This window comes from Apium graveolens, chromosome 6 (genome assembly GCF_009905375.1).
Source record: "Apium graveolens cultivar Ventura chromosome 6, ASM990537v1, whole genome shotgun sequence".
NCBI classification, from domain to species: Eukaryota; Viridiplantae; Streptophyta; class Magnoliopsida; order Apiales; family Apiaceae; genus Apium; species Apium graveolens.
This window is the reverse complement of record NC_133652.1, coordinates 63801024-63817379: the sequence shown is the minus strand read 5'-3', so window position 1 is coordinate 63817379 and position 16356 is coordinate 63801024. Positions and strand designations below refer to the sequence as shown.

At 31.4% G+C, this 16356-nt stretch overlaps 1 protein-coding gene across 2 annotated transcripts; it reads left to right on the top strand.

The window, feature by feature from the left end:
• Window positions 1-5680: 5680 nt before the first annotated feature.
• Window positions 5681-12533, top strand: LOC141664247 (uncharacterized). Of its 2 annotated transcripts, none has more exons than XM_074470161.1 (6): window positions 5681-5997; window positions 6658-6805; window positions 8802-8930; window positions 9644-9725; window positions 11342-11532; window positions 12059-12533. In XM_074470161.1, the coding sequence occupies exons 1-6, from the start codon at window positions 5765-5767 to the stop codon at window positions 12347-12349; spliced, it is 1074 nt and encodes a 357-aa protein (XP_074326262.1). In that variant the 5' UTR covers window positions 5681-5764; the 3' UTR covers window positions 12350-12533. The 2 variants fall into 2 exon arrangements, with proteins under 2 accessions (XP_074326262.1, XP_074326261.1); XM_074470160.1 differs by having other exon boundaries at window positions 5682-5997; window positions 8670-8930.
• The last annotated feature ends 3823 nt before the right edge of the window (window positions 12534-16356 follow it).

Sequence of the window (16356 nt, the reverse complement as noted above, 5' to 3'; positions counted from 1 at the left end):
GACATCGTCACACCACAAGAATGAGAGATGTGGCAAAGTAGTGATGCAAGTAATGACATAAGCAAGTGAAAACAAGATATTTAGCCAATAATTAACCACAACCATGCATTCACAAATATCAAGGCAAGACCAGCAAGAGAAAGCTCTCCCCCATTTCTTTCTTCTTTCATTCGACCTTTTCAAGAAATGAAGAAATAGATTTTCAAAACTCAAGCTCTAGGCCATGGAAAATTACAAGGTTTGTTTCCTTGGATCCTATATTTCATAACTTAGTTACACCATGAGTTTAAGATTAAGATTCTATGATTTTCTTAGCTAATCCACTCATCAAAGATGATAATGAATAGTAGTGAATAGTAATTTACTTTGATTTTCTTGATTTTCATGAAAGCTTAAGGTTGATTAAGAAAAGATCAAGGTTCCTAGAGGCTTGTTAGTGACTACCCACTCTCCAAGGAAGGTATAACTCTTGAACCCTTAGTTTTAAGTTTGGTTTGTTTGGATGATAATGGTGCTTAGATGAATGTTTTTAGTTTGTTGTTGATGGATGTTGGATTGTTGTTGAATTGGTGATGATTTGGTGTAGTTTAAACTTTGGAAATCGTTAGGTTATAGCCGTCGTAATGCCCGATTTTCTTTAAACTGTTTTGTGATTAACTGTTGGACCCGAACACCCACTGCTATGAACTAACCACTTCCATGCTTATATAGGTTATGTTTCAAGCTTCGTTTTGATATGTCGTTCGCTTAGATCCGATTTAAGGTTTAGGAGAAACAACCATTTTAAGTTACGGTGTTTCGTGAACGAACCTTTACCACTCGCCTAACTTTGAAACCTTGTTTAAGGCCCTTAAAAGACTAATTGGATTACGAAACAATTATGTAAGGTGAATTAGGCAGTTGATAAAGTACTCGCGAAAGAGTCTCCTTAAAATTCGTAATGGTTAATTTTATAAAAATAGTGGAGTCGAGGTTACTCCAGCGACTTATGTGAATCGTTAAGCGCAAAAGCGAACGTTAGGGTCCAATTGGTTAAAGTCTAGTTTCTTAAACGACCGTGGTTTAATTCCGACTTATGTTGTTGTTCATAGGTTATCAGACCCACTCTAAGCTTAAGTCTACCCAGGAATGCTCAGGCAAGTTTTCTACCCGTATAACTGTTGTTGTGATGTATATGTGTATATGCATTATCTTGTGATAAGTGCATGATTGTTATTAGCAAATCTTGCGATATATTGGAGCATGTTGATATAATATATATGCATGCCTGTTTCGTAATCTTGATATTCTATTATCAATTCAAATGTTTATAAACTGCATAATACATATTCTAGAGATAAGCAGTAGTTGCGTATACTCTTAGTATAGGGGACCCAAAGGTGAACATTTTTCTAAACCGGGAGTCGATGTTCGCGAGTATAATATATGTATATATATATTGTTTTCTATAACTATTAATCGAATAAGGTATATTCGATGGTTTTGAATAATAATCAAACATATTTTCGATTATTCAAATAAGGATCGTACTTTCGTATAAGTATATCTTTTATTATTTATTATTCGTTTCAAGTATGAGTTTTAAAACTTCTACTTCAATTATTTTTATAAATATTATCCTTTATGGGAATATTATTTAAATAATAATATTCAGATATTTTCCAACATATCGGGTCTGATTTATTTTATTAAATCGGCATTACTCCAAACATTCTTAAAAATGTTTTCGAGTCTTCAAAATGATTTTAAAAGTTAGAGCGGATCCCAAAACTCGTTTTCAAATTTAAGATCTTCCTTTCGAAGGGGACTTGAATACACGCTCAAAAATCTGAGGGATCCGACTCTGTGGTGTATTTTATATTCGCAACGAGGTTGCTGTTTTGAGAAAACAATTTGATTACTTGCCCAACATTCGGGAAGTAAGTCCATCTAATTGAGTCGGCATAAGCGACAGGCCGGGGTACGGTCTATGAAGGTGTAAGAGGCTGGGTGACAGTCCATCCACGCGTGAGTGGCCGGGTAACGGTCTAGCGTGAGGTCCTAATGCGGCCAGGGTGATGATCGGCGAGGAATTCATCCATCTATAGTAGAAAAGGTTACTTATTGGTATCTTTGCCTGATTAGCAAGATATCGGGTTTATGCCAAAGTTTTTCTTCTTTCCAAATTCATTGGGTTTTATACCTCTATTTATACTTTTCATATAAAGGGTTTCAAGGAAGGTATGAGATATATATATAGGTGTATATATATATATAGGGAATTAATGAAGTATGTAGTAACTTTATTTTTTTTAAATGATATTTCAAAGATTGAATTTATTCAAGTCTTATCTTGTAGTCTCATCTATGTGATGAACTTTTGAAACTGATTATACCATGAACGGTGGTAGTTCAAGTAGTATTCGGAAAAGATATAAGTATATTGGAGTATCTTGTAACTTCATCTTTTCAACTTATATCTAGTCAATGATTATCTTATGCATGACAAAGATTTTCAGAAAAACGTTGAGACAAGGTTAGATATATGAGATCACTTTGCAACAATATTTTTATACAGTTATAAACTGGAACTCTATGTATATTATGCATGGAAGAGGATTTCCAAGATTTTGAAAAGTATATATACATATATACTGAATATTTTGTGACTTGGTCGCGTTAAGATATCAACTTGGTTCGTTTCTTCTTGACTAAGACTTTCATGAGTAGTATGAAAATGCTCATATATTGTTAATTATTATACATATTATTTTGGTGGGCTTGTTGCTCACCCTTGCTTTCTTCTTTCATCACACAACAACAGATAGACAAGATGAACAGGACCAAGCTCCCAATTCACAAGCGGATAGGAAACTTTCCGCAGTTTTCTGTAGGCGTTGATGCCGCTGTAGCTAAGGTAGGATCTACCAATAGGCTAGGGTTTCAACTGTTGATGTACCAGATTTATGTATATTTGTGAATTATAATAATGACAAAGAATATGTAAATTTATTCAGAAACCCTTTTGATGTGTAATGACTTATAATTGTGGAATAAAATGACTTGTGTTATTTTGGTATTCATCTCTGAGACTATAACTTGTGGTGTGTGTGTTTATTGTGGGCTCATAGTACGCAGTAGTTGGTTGTTTATTAAGATTGGGTGTTATTAAGGAAAATGGAACTCGTGACAACCCGGTTCCCCGACCCTGGATTTGGGGGTGTTACACCGTTCCCCAATCGGTCCTAAAAAACTCGAAACACATTACCATCCCCAACTCGCATAGACTGTACGAGTAAAAGGGGATTGGTGAATTCTAAATTGTTAAATTAAACGTGTCTTTTGTTCATTTTTTTAATATTTTTAAAATCCATATGGGGAATATTGCACCCTAAAAAATTAAAATTGTTAAATTAAGGTATATCAGTAAATTTCAAAGTATTAATTTTAAATATGACCATTAAAAATATAATATTATGTGGTATTTTTGACCCTAGAACGATCCACAACAAAAAGCTAAAAAATAAAAGAAAAATAATTTTACCACCATAACGCTGCCCCATGTAGTGTGATGTTGATATTATTTTGTTATTGGGGATCATTTACTCCGTTTTGAATTAATATTTTGGTTCATCCTTTCAAAAAGCGATACTGAAAATTATTTATTTTAAATAGTGATATTTGAGATATTTTCTCCGGCAATTTAACGGTTGAACCTTTTTTTTTGATAAAACATTCCATTGATTTTTTTTGCTAGCTTCCTTAGTTTAACCACACAAAACACACATTTTAGATACTTTGAGTCACACATTTAGTTTTTAACTTACAAGTAAATAGTTTGGGCCCAAGGATTACAATGCTTTACGTATCAATAAAATATAAAAATAATATAATTACATAATGAAATTTGCTACTTCCTCTATCCCGGCAATTTATATATATTGGGAAACAGAGGTTCTAGACGCATTTTAACGCTACTTTATTATAGTTTTATATTTTTTTTAAATTTTTTTCTAAATAAAATTTAATGTATAAAGTTCAATTCAAAAAATGAAAATCTTTAAAAAGTAAATTGTGAAATTATACTTTAATTCAGTTTAAAATACGTGTCCAACATTAAAAAAATTGTACTCCACTAGTATATGGTTTATACAATATGCAGTTATATGCATATTATATGATTTAACTTAAGCCTCGTTCGATAATTTAAATATAATCTATATATTATATGCAATTGTACATTATACAATATGAATATTTTCATTTATAGTTATATTTCGTGTATGTGTATATGATTTACAACATGATATACAGTACTAAAATTTCAATTTAATCAGATTTAAAGAATAGTACTATAATCGTAAGTTTTACTATTCGAACTTAGTAATTATGTATAGTATTGAAACTTTTTTTTTATATAATCATTCAATCCGTTCAAACCAACCCAACCTGACCAAAATCGATGTACGACGGGTAAAGTTGAGTTATGATTTTATATTTTACGGGTTGGGTCGAAAATTTTCAAAACGATTTAATTGGGTTGAGTCATAAAAACGCTTTCAACCCGGCCAACCCGACCCATGAACACCCCTGATTGATACCGAAACATCTAGTATTGAATGAGACGGAGCGAGCATATATATAACATAATTTGAATGTATTAAAAATCTGATTTCGGTTGGGCTACTCGATCGGTCGATTTAGTATTATGGTCGATATCGCAAATGCTATCAAGCATCTGTCCAATTCAATTACGACATTTTATGATTATCCATGTTACGTTGTTTTTTATTTTAATTTTGGAGCTCGATTTAGTTTCTTAGTTTTTGTTTGTACATCGTAATTTTTTTTATCCTAATAATTTTTGTCTTAAAAATCACCGATTTTTTAATAATTATCGATAAATTACTGAATCACTAAATCGTCGATAAATTATCAAAATCATCTAATTTATTAAAAAATGTCTGATAATTCACAATTTCATCATCATCATCATCATCATCGTACCCAATTATACCGCCTATGACAGTGTCTGGGGAGGGTATAGCGTATACAACCTTACCCTCATTCCAAATAATGAAGAGGTTGTTTCCTCAAAATACCTCCGGCTTATGTGTGTGCACAAATATATGTGTTCTAAGTAAAAAAATAATAAACGATGATATATAAAAGTAAAAGTAAGAGAGACCTTACCTTCGCCCATGATTTTCTTCACATGGGACTTACCTATTACGTAAAAAAAATCATCGGCCAAGAATAGTTGCCGTCGCCCCAAAAACTCAATCTTTCCCTAGAGATCCCGCTCCAAACTCAATCTTTCCCCCACGCGCTGCACATCCGGGCAAAAAAGGAATATTCACGAGATTAAAAATTCAAGAGTCCGTTTTTTGAAATTCTATTGTGATATTGTATATGTGACACCTTAGTAGATTTCTAATCACAAAGACTCCCATCTATAAATTCAAACTGAACTATGTAATTCACAATTTCGATTTTGTTAATCGAATAATTCATATTCCCAAATTCTGTAGCCACGTAGTAACAGCCACAAATAATCTAAAATTTCCCTTTCTTCACAATTTCTTTTTATTTTGGTCAGGATTCACCGCAATTTCTAAATCGACGAAAGTGTCGTTTTCTTATCCAACTTCTGAGTAAAACGACGTCACTATTAAAATCATATTCGCAGTTTCCTATGGCCACTGTCATCTCGATATAAAAAACAAAAAGAAAGGGATAAGTGTGTAAAGATTGACATGCGTGTATAAATACTTACACATCATGTATGTATAAAACACAAATGGAGGAGGAGAAACTGAAGTTGCAAGTAACGTCACAGGAAAACAGAATCGCCGGTGGATGGCTCACATATACTACCGCCGTCATACTTATCATACTTATTTATCGATTTATTATCGCGATTCAAAAATTATATTTCTCTAATTCTCGAATTGCCCCTGCTCAACCTCCTCTTCGCTCCAACGATTCTGTTAAATCCTCGTCACAGTCACAGCTAGGGTTTGTATTCTATTCTCCATTTTATTATTTTTTATAGTTAATTGTATGTTTTTTAATTTTGTTTAAGTAGGGTTTTAAGCATTTAGAATCTGTTAGATTACTTGATTTGTTTTCTATTGAGGAAATTACAGTGCATATATGTTGCAAAATGACTCAGATTACGGATCTATACTGATACTCGAACCATTTGCAAGTATATGAATTCATTTCTATTGCAATTATAATAATTATTATGATGCTAGGCTTCTTAAGTATATAAAATTTGTTAGATTACTTGATTTATTATTAATTGAGATAATCACAGTGTATATATATTCGAAATACATGCCTCTGATACTCGAACCAACTGGAATGTTACCGTTTATATAAATTCATTTCTTATTTCTTTTTGTAATTATTATTACTATGCTGCTAGGCTTCTTATATACCTACAGAGTAAGCTTGTGATTGTAATACTAAATGATATCCACACTGCTAAATGTATTTTTGATGCTAGGTTTATAGTGATACACCAATCCTAGGCGTATTTATTAGGCTAAGGGGATGTTTGTATATCATATTGTACTGATTATATATATATATAATATGATGGTAGAAGTGGACTCGGTATGTGCTCTCAAAAACGGCTGCATCATGTAATACTGGTGCTCGTGTTTGCAGGAGTTCTTGCATTATTTCTGATTCAGATCTAAAAAATTTGATCGATAACTTGGATGGAAGACTCAATGATGGAACTGAAAAATGGGAAAATGTGATAGAGAAAAGTAGTAGTCTTCTTTCCTATAGTGCAAAATGCTGCAAGTCTAAGGTAATTTCTTTATCTAGAAACTGGTGGTAGAGATAATTATAGAACCTTTAGTCGATTTTATTTTTTGTTAGGGATAATTATCCACGTGGCCACCCATATTCTTTTGTGCTTCACTTCATCTATTACTTTTGAAATTTGACAGATTTAAGATAACTCTAATATTATCATATATCACTTTGGCTAGTACTATTAAGTCCAGATGCTGATTTGTTTTCTACATTTAACATTTGCAGTTTCCAGTATAGGTAATTTACCAATGACTTTTAGTTACCAGTTTGTCAGTAGAGCAGTAGTAGGAGAGTAACAATAAGAACTGTTTTTATTCAATAGTAGCATAAATACTTTTTTCAGAAGATGCAAAAGAAATCTTTTAACTTGGGATTGATAATGGCTTGTTTGTGAACATGGAAATTATTTTTAATTGTGGATTTAGTACTGATGACATTGTTGGATAACCAAATTAGTTTGGATTTGATTAAATTTCAAGGCATTCAAATAAAAGCATAAATTTGAGAATTCGAAATGACAACTCAATTTATTTCATTTGGACTCCATTATTTGAAATGAGTTCGATTCTCAAACACAATCTTCAGGTTTTTGAGCATTGCCATTGTAATGATAGATATTCAATTTTGAGAACCATTACCACCATTGAGATTTGAGAATATGTTTTAGTACTTGATAAGAGAGATGTAAAAATCCCCGTCCGTCTAGTGTTTAAAAGAAGGTTAGCAATAAGTTATTTAGCAAAAAAAAAAAAATAAAAAAAAAATAAATAAGGCATTCAAGTTGGAACTTCTTAGTTTTGTGAGGATTATTTCATATCTGTCCTTATCATGTGTACTAGAAGTTGAGAATAGATGGATTACGTTCAGGCCTTAAGGATAAGTTTTTTTGGAGGTTGACTAGGTTAAGGTAGCCTGTTTTTTTTTAATTGAGGAGGGTTGATAACCACCATGAATTTCATCGCATACTAGCTTGTCTTTGAAGATGGGAGAATTATACAGTGTCTGAATTTTAAAATTACTACCAACAGCAGATTCTTTTTCTTTATTCTTGTGGTACTAGCTTCATAGTTTTGAGAAGGTGGATTGAAGCGACTGCACAAATAATCAAATTACTCACTTGTTAATCTCAAAGGTGGATTGAAGCGACTGCACTAATAATCAAATTACTCACTTGTTAATCTTGGAATTAGTAGATAATGGCTAAGAAATAATCAAATTAGATAAATGAATAAATTATGTTGATTTGATAAGTACAGAGATAACTATTTTAGTACTAACATTAGTTGGGCCTATTTGGCTCACTCAATAGAGAGTACTCGTTACTTGAAGGTTTATTATATTTCTTAAGTTGGTATTATTTTGGAATGTTCAAATTGCAAGTCAGTGTCTGATAATGTATCATAATTTTATTAGAAGCAAAGATATGACAAGAAAGGACTCGGTGTTACATGTCATGAGGGTCAATATGATTTGTGTCTGAGCCAAACTATAAATTGTGAAAAACTAAATTAAGTAAATAAAAGTTAAGTAGTTCAACTCTATAAACATAAATTTAAAATTGTTTAGTTATATCTTTATAATTGAGAAACGTCAAACGGACGGGCAAAGTTGAAATAGGCTTGTAATTTGGTATTACCAACCTAGAAGCCATATACTGATAATATCTAACTGTGTTTTTTTAGCTGCCTTCACTGCATGTGTGTACAAATTTTGGTACAACTAAAATGACATGGTGCAATATGGATATACTATAAAATGTCCCGTCATTCAGAATACAATATCCGGTGCTTTAGTTTTATGATTGAGGCTTGGAAATGCACATGGTTTCTCCAACATAGTTCCCTTTTTGCTCACAGGATGGTCCTCTAAAATACATGAGTGTGACCGTGTTTGAGGACTGCTCTGCGCAGTTGCTGAAAGACTTTTATATGGATAATAATTACAGGGAGCAGTGGGACAACACTGTGATTGAGCAAAATCTTTTGCAGGTTGGTGAAGGAAATGGAGTTGAAATTGGTCGCTTAATAAAAAAGTTTCCACTTCTTACCGCGAGGGAATACGTACTTGCTTGGAGATTGTGGGAAAAAGGAGAAGATACCTACTATTGTATCAGTAAGGTATTTCGCCGAAATTTAAATAATCTGAGTTTATACAGTTGATGACATGTATAATATTTTTTCTATAAGAGAACATTTTATCAAATAGAATTTATTGCTATGTAAGTGGGCCTTTGACCACTAAACTGGCATCACCTACATTTTAACCACAGATATATCTTTACAAGCTCATTGATCTAGAAGTTTTTTTGAATTTATTTTGTTTTTCTTATACACATTTTAAATTTCTGATAGAATCTGGCATAGCGGTGTTACTTACAACTTTGTAATTGAAAGTATTAACTATTAACTGAGTTGAGTTACATGCATTTCATTGTTGAAGGATGTATACTCGAATTAGTTGTGTAACTTCAAATTTCAATTATGTAAATTTGGAGTGAGAACAAGAGAAATGATCTTTAATGGCGAAGTAACCATCTAATCAGCTTGCATCATAATCTGTGGCCTGATTCAAGGGATTTAGATGTATTTATCTACTCTGATCTCTATAAAATTTGTATTTGGGGCAAAGCCAAAGCTTTTTGAACCGTTCTTTCAAAGTATCGGAGACTTGGAATAGTGGTTTGTTAGGTATTTCCTTGTTACAAATATATTTAAGTGGTAACTGGTAATTTACTAGTTACTAATTAACTTGATTTTGCAGCTTTTTGGTGTATCAATCTTGTGATCTAACTTCTTCTGATTGACTTTTATATAATATATGATCATTTTAGGAATGTGAGCATCCTTTAGCTCCAAGACAAAAGAAGTATGTTCGTGTTAGATTTTTAAGATCTGGATGGATGATAAGGAAAGGCAAGTTATTAAATTCCCCTTTTACTCCTGTTTTTGTTTATTGAAGTCATTTTAGAGTTCTTTTACAATTGATTTGTTTATTTAAAAAGCTAACTATTATCATAAATTATGGAATATGACTTGAGTTTTCAATATTTATAAATCACAGAAGGTAAAGAAGGAAATAAAGTTCTAGCATAATCATGTTAAACTGTGAACAATTGTATTTTCCTTTTCCGGAAGTTATGTATTATTCTTTATAATAACGACATTAGACCAGCAAATTTTGTAGTGGACATGAAAATTAGTATTGGGGTTTAGACTTTAGGTACGCGAAACGGAACACAAAAGTAGATGAATCTATATCCATTTCATGCCTTGTATGGGTTTCCCATCCAGGTACACGAAAGACGAAAGTTAACTACACAACTCAATTGCTAGGTCTAAACGACAAAGTACGTAGTAGACTTAATGCTCCTTAGTTTGATGTATGCGAGTACTTCTTTATGTACTGTGGATTGCATGATGGACTATGGAGTCATTTTAGGAGGGCTTTTATGTAGATTAAATTTATTATAAGTTCTTGACCTCGGAAATTTTAAATTGTCCATTGATTTCGGCCGCTTGCGTTATTACTCTGCTGGATTGGCTGTAGGGCTAGACTAAGCAATAAAGTACATCGTATTTTTCCCTCCGCCTCAGGATGTCTCGCGATACCTTCTACAGCTTGGCCCGCAGCAGTACCTTTACCAACTCCAGGTCCAATAGAAGCAAAATACCTTTTACTGCAGCTACTTTTTTGTATAGATAATTGACTGCAGCCATGTTTGGTTATTCAAGAATGAAAATTTTGAAATGTAGCTTCTCAATACGTTGAAATTCAATGGGCTTATTCGCAGCATCCTTTCCTTTTACTGCTGCAGGAGATCAATGCTTGTTGATCTACTGTCTTTGGTTTCAGCCGAGTTCAGTATTGAGATGGAATATACTAAAATGCTTTGTTTACAGCGTCCTATGTTTATCATGCAAAGTGGTTCTGTGTTCTTTCCTTACATGACTATCTTTATTGTAAGTGCAACTTTTTGTCAACAACCTCTTTATACAGAAAGTTGCAGAATTTCTCAGCTCTCTTTTAATTCCCTTGGGAGTCTGTAAGAGCTGTAGGAGAATTAACGACTTGAATTTGAGTTTATTTAAGCCTGGCAAGCTTTGGATTAGTGCCAGTGAGTGGTGGGGAAAAACCTAGAGTGCTATTAATTCATGTAGTTCTCTATCACGTATTTTTTTTTAAGTTATAAGCTTCCCTACCTTACTCCTCCACTCAAACACTGGTTAACCGGGGAACAAAATAAAGCACATAATATTAATATTACAATTGAAAAGCTACACTACTACAGAGTAGTTAGTAGTTCTGTTACAGCTTATCATTACAAACCCTCTTAATGGGTAAATGGGTGTTTTTATAGCTTTTTCTCTTTGCATCACAAGATGAATTGGCTGTATGACTACACACTCCATTTATTTGGCTATCTGTCACTCTTCCAGTATGTGTTTATATATATATATATATAATGTGGTGATTGCCACTGTTTTACTTTTCTCTTTTCCTGATGCGAATCATTTTATGTTTCACACAGTACCTGGCAGAAATGCATGCGAGATTAGAATGATGCACCAAGAAGATGCTGGTTTGAATCCTGATATGGCAAAGCTTGCTTTTGCTAAAGGCATTTGGCGGTATATCTGTAAGATGAATGACGCTCTCCGCAGATACTCCGCAATCAACAATCTTCAAATGAGTTCAGCTGTAAATGCAAATGTTCGGAAGGTAAAAGATAATTTCTTCATTGCTGGCTTTTCTAATGTGGGTTTGTGGGCTCAGTGCAACACATGGACTAAACATGCATGTTATGCGGCAGTCAGTTACCTGATTTATTTTTGGTCTGCCTTCATAGTGTTCATAAGAATATTGGTTCAACAAGTAAACTATTATGACAGATATTTACTATGCATATGTGCTATCGGTTTCCTATTGAACGTCTGATGGGCTTGAAAATAGGGGATAGTGTATTTTGATAGAATTGGCAGAGACAAATAAATCTGCAGAATTGCTTAATTTAGTCTTTCATAAAATCATATAATTCAACTCCAATATTACAAGCCAAGGTTGTTTATTCTTTCTTTGTTTTGTTTCTATTGCCATTCCTTTGTTTATGTCATATATTGCCCCTTTTGTTCTTGTATCGATGCATGATCTTGTCTTAAGTAAGATTCTTTGTGTAAGAAATTTTATTTTTTTTTGCTCGCCAGTCTGAGTTTCATTTGCTTCATGTTTCTATCTATTTATAATATAGGTCCCGTCAGCAGTAGGAACTGTAGATAGCCCGAATGCTCTACCTCATAGAGAATTGTCTGCTTCTGATAGTCCACAAGTTCATAAACTCAACAGGAAGTGTTCAGGTCCTTCAGGAAGACCTTCCAATAAACTGATAACTAACAGTTTGATTCTTCTCGGCGGTGTCATCTGCTTATCTCGAGGTCGCCCAAACTTAGGTGCCAAGGTTGCAATGTCATATATATTGACCAAGCTAGCAAAACGTGGTCCATTATCTCAAAAGGCATGCTTCAGTACTACAGTCTCTTGAATTATTGCAACACTAATTGCTACTAGATACAATTAAGATTGTCTATATTTGTTAAAATGTGCGGAAGATTGTCTATACATGTTGATGAAAAAGGTCTCATACTCTTATTGTTTGAGATAGTTTTTTCGAGAGAAATGCTACATGTACCTCAACTTTGCTATTAATGCACCGTGTATTTAATCCAGCATTTGCAAATGGGAGCTCATATGTTTAAATTGGATGGAGTGTCATTTAATTTATAGTAATTCTGGGGACTAACCCCCACCACAAGACTCCCTAACCCTATTCATAAGCTTTCTAGTTGTAATGTAATTATCTCAAATTGATACATTTAATTTGATTTTTAAAGAAATCAACAAACTCAAATAAACTCAAAGTTGAGTTTATATCATAAGCTTTTATATTCATAAGATTCATCTAGTTGTCCCACATGGCAGCTTTGACCGGTATCCAGATTGAATTGATCTTTTGAGGCTATGACAAACGAGCCGAGGTAACCAAAAATTGTCCGAGCACAACAGGCTAGAGGTGGCCCAACCCAATCCAAATATTGGATATTGGTTCAACAAAAAATCACAGATTATCATATGGATTGAATTGGTTCCTGAGCATACTTTTGACTAAAAATATATATATCCGAACTATGATATCCATATTAGCATCCCCATTTCATAGAGTTGTGTGATCCGGCGGTGGCCTATCAGTCACTCTTTCTATTAATTATGCAGGTGTAGAAACACACCGTCACTGGCATAAATCAATCGATCCCTTCATGTATTGTAGTTAATTTACGATATTACCCTACAGTTACTCCCTGGGTAAAGGTAAAATACGCCGGCCTATAACACTGTTGGAGTGATGAGATCGTTACTTTATTTAACAAATTAATAAAAATTGAAAGCTTAATGTCATTTTATTTATAAGTTTATAATTACAATGGTTTATTCATATTTATAACCATAACTACCATGAACCAATCCAAATTCACAACCGTATTCTTACTTTTCACACGGGAATTTAATATAAATATTTTTAAAATTTTCTGAATAAAGAAAATATACTTTTCCAGAATATTTTTTTTACAATGTAATTTAATTTATTTTTTTTGTAGAAATTACTATGAAAAGAATAACGAATTGTTTCCAAAATTTTAGTTAAGTCTAAGTAAAACATGTATTATCCGTATACCATTATAAAAATCAAAAGAGAACATAGTTCTTCGCTTTTTCACCTATTTAGGTTTTTTTGAAGATTTAATTTGTAAATACTTATATTAATAAAAAAACTGTAGTTATATAAAAATGGTGATAGCAAAAAATAAAATAATAATAATTTTGTAAAAGATGACGCTCTGTGAACATATTTTCTCTTTAAAATAATGAAACAGTATCAAAATAATGCATTTCAAGTATTGTGAGTTGTCAAGATAAATTTTTAAAAACTAATTAAATTAGGTCCATGAAAATTCTCCCTACATCCACCACAAAGAAAAGAAAGAGACTACGGAGCTTTATCGATCAGTGCAATTATTGTCATATATCAAGTATCAACATAGCGGGTGAGATAAATTCACAGGTGGTCCTCATCCGGTACAAAATATTTGATCGCACTGGATCTACAGCAACAAGGATCCAAATATTTAATGTTATTCTTTTTTGAAATATCAAAATAATTCAATAATGAAAAGTCATACGATATCTTCACAAATTGAAAAAATGTATAATTATATCGTTGTTAAATCCTTTCTTCTTTATTAATAGGCAACCAAGCAATTTTTTGAAATGATATCTACATAATGTATTCCTCCGATTGTTGTTTTGAGCAATCGACCACAAATGCATCACCATAAAAACCTTTATCACCGAATCAACATCATGAAAATTTCGCAGATCTGTAATCTCGGGTATGATGAACTGTAAACAAATCAAATAAAATCAAACTCTAACAAGGAGAGACAAACAAAACCCAAATAAATTGAGAAATTATTGAAAATTAACAAAAGATGAATTAACAATAATAAAAAGGAAGAAGATATCGTGGAAAACCACCGGTGAAAGCCGATGGAAACCCTCAGAGATGATATGTAGCGAGACTGCTTCAAGATCGAGAGAATTTTAGGGTTTCAAGGTTTAGCATCAATATGTGAAAAATAAATTTAAATATAAATTTTAATGTTATTCTTTATATTTTCATATAAATTTAAATATGTGAAAAATACTTGAATCAATTTTGTATTCTTACAAATATAAGATCTCTTTATTCTCATTATTATTAATCACTATCAGGAAGTTTGAAAAAATTTGAGGTCTTAATGTAAAAGTAATTGTTCTTGGCATTTAAAATCAATCAATATCCTTTTTTTATATAAAGGAAAATCTCCGGGAGTCCTAAAATCGTCTGAAAATTATTTATCTTTTTTTTCTAGAATTCCTCAATTTTAATTAAATTAAATTAAATTTCCTTTTATACATTCGAATTAATAGGGAAGATAATAAATATTTAGAAGTCAGTCTTATTTAGAATTTGTTTATTCGAATTATTTCGAATTAATATGGAAGATAATAAATATTTAGAAATCAATCATATTTAGGTATTCTTCATTCGAATCATTTCGAATTAATAGGAAAGCCAATTAAAAATTTAGAAGTCAATCTTATTTATAATTTATTTAAACAAATTTTTACATTTTTCTCAAATAACTTTAATCGTAATTTCCTATTTAAATTTGAAGTTCACTAAAAAATTGGAATTTCCATATTTAGTTCATATATTTTAGAAAATAAAATCTAAGTTCATGTATAAGTAAAAATAAAATCCAAGTTTACATCAAGTATAAAATTTCCTTATTTAGGTTCTATATTTTAGAAAATAAATCCGAAGTTCATGTAGAAGTAGATATAAAATTCAAGTTTATATAAAAGTAATTCGAAACTTATAATAATTAAAACTTATTTCAACTTATTCAGTATAGAAAAGAAAAAAAAATTGCTACTAACACATTCGAAATGGAAATGAATTATAATAATTAAAATTAATTTTAACTTATTCGAAATAGAAAAGAAAAATAAGTTAATACTAAAATATTTGAAATATAAAAGAAAAAATAAATTACAACAAATATATATAAATGAAGATTTCTTTGAAAATGATAATATTTAAACAATTCCCTACATACAAACAGCAAGGAAGGACCCATGACCATGGACTTAAAAGAAGTCGATAGACCTTCCACATACAAATCTTCGATATTGTTTATCGTAACGTTCTTTTTTTTTTATTTTGCAGGTCGTCGCTTCTCGAGTGTAAAGTCCTAACTTTTAGGTAAAGCTATAATTATTAAAAATTATTTTAATTTATTCAAAACAAAAAAAAATTGCCACTGATATATTCGAAATAGAAAATACTTATAATAATTAAAACTTATTTTAATTTATTCAAAATATAAAAGAAAAATAAATCGCTATTAACATATTCAAAATTGAAAAGAAAAATAAATTTCAATAAATATAGTTAAGTGAAGATTCTTCAAATATGTATGATATTTAAACAATTCTCTGCATGCAAGTAGTCAGAAAAGACCCATGGTCATGATCATGAGAGTTAAAAGAAGCCGATAGACCCTCGATGCACAAATTTTCAAAATTGTTTATCATAACTCTATTGTTTTTATTTTATTTTACAAGACGTTGGCTCTTGAGTATATATTAAGATATCTAATACAATATTCTTTATCTGTAGAGGTTTGCATTTGTTTGCTTTTCAATATTTAAATACTTTTTGTCTAAATTATAATAATTTTTTATTAGTATTGTATTTGACGGGAGGATGACTGAACCTAAATTTAATCTAAATTATAATATATATTTTTTATTAGTATTGTGTTTGACGGAAGGGTGGATCAAATTAAATCTTATCTAAATTTAAATAATTTTTTCATTAGTATTGTGTTTGACGGGAATGCGGCACAAACTAAATTTTATCTAAATTTTAATATTTTTTTCATTAAA

Excerpts from the sequence above, each read along its gene's own strand:
- LOC141664247 (XM_074470160.1), top strand. The coding sequence starts at position 5,765 with ATGTATAAAACACAAATGGAGGAGGAGAAACTGAAGTTGCAAGTAACG. Across the intron at positions 6,806-8,669 it reads CAAAATGCTGCAAGTCTAAG|GATGGTCCTCTAAAATACAT; the intron begins GTAATTTCTTTA and ends TTTTGCTCACAG. Across the intron at positions 8,931-9,643 it reads CCTACTATTGTATCAGTAAG|GAATGTGAGCATCCTTTAGC; the intron begins GTATTTCGCCGA and ends TGATCATTTTAG.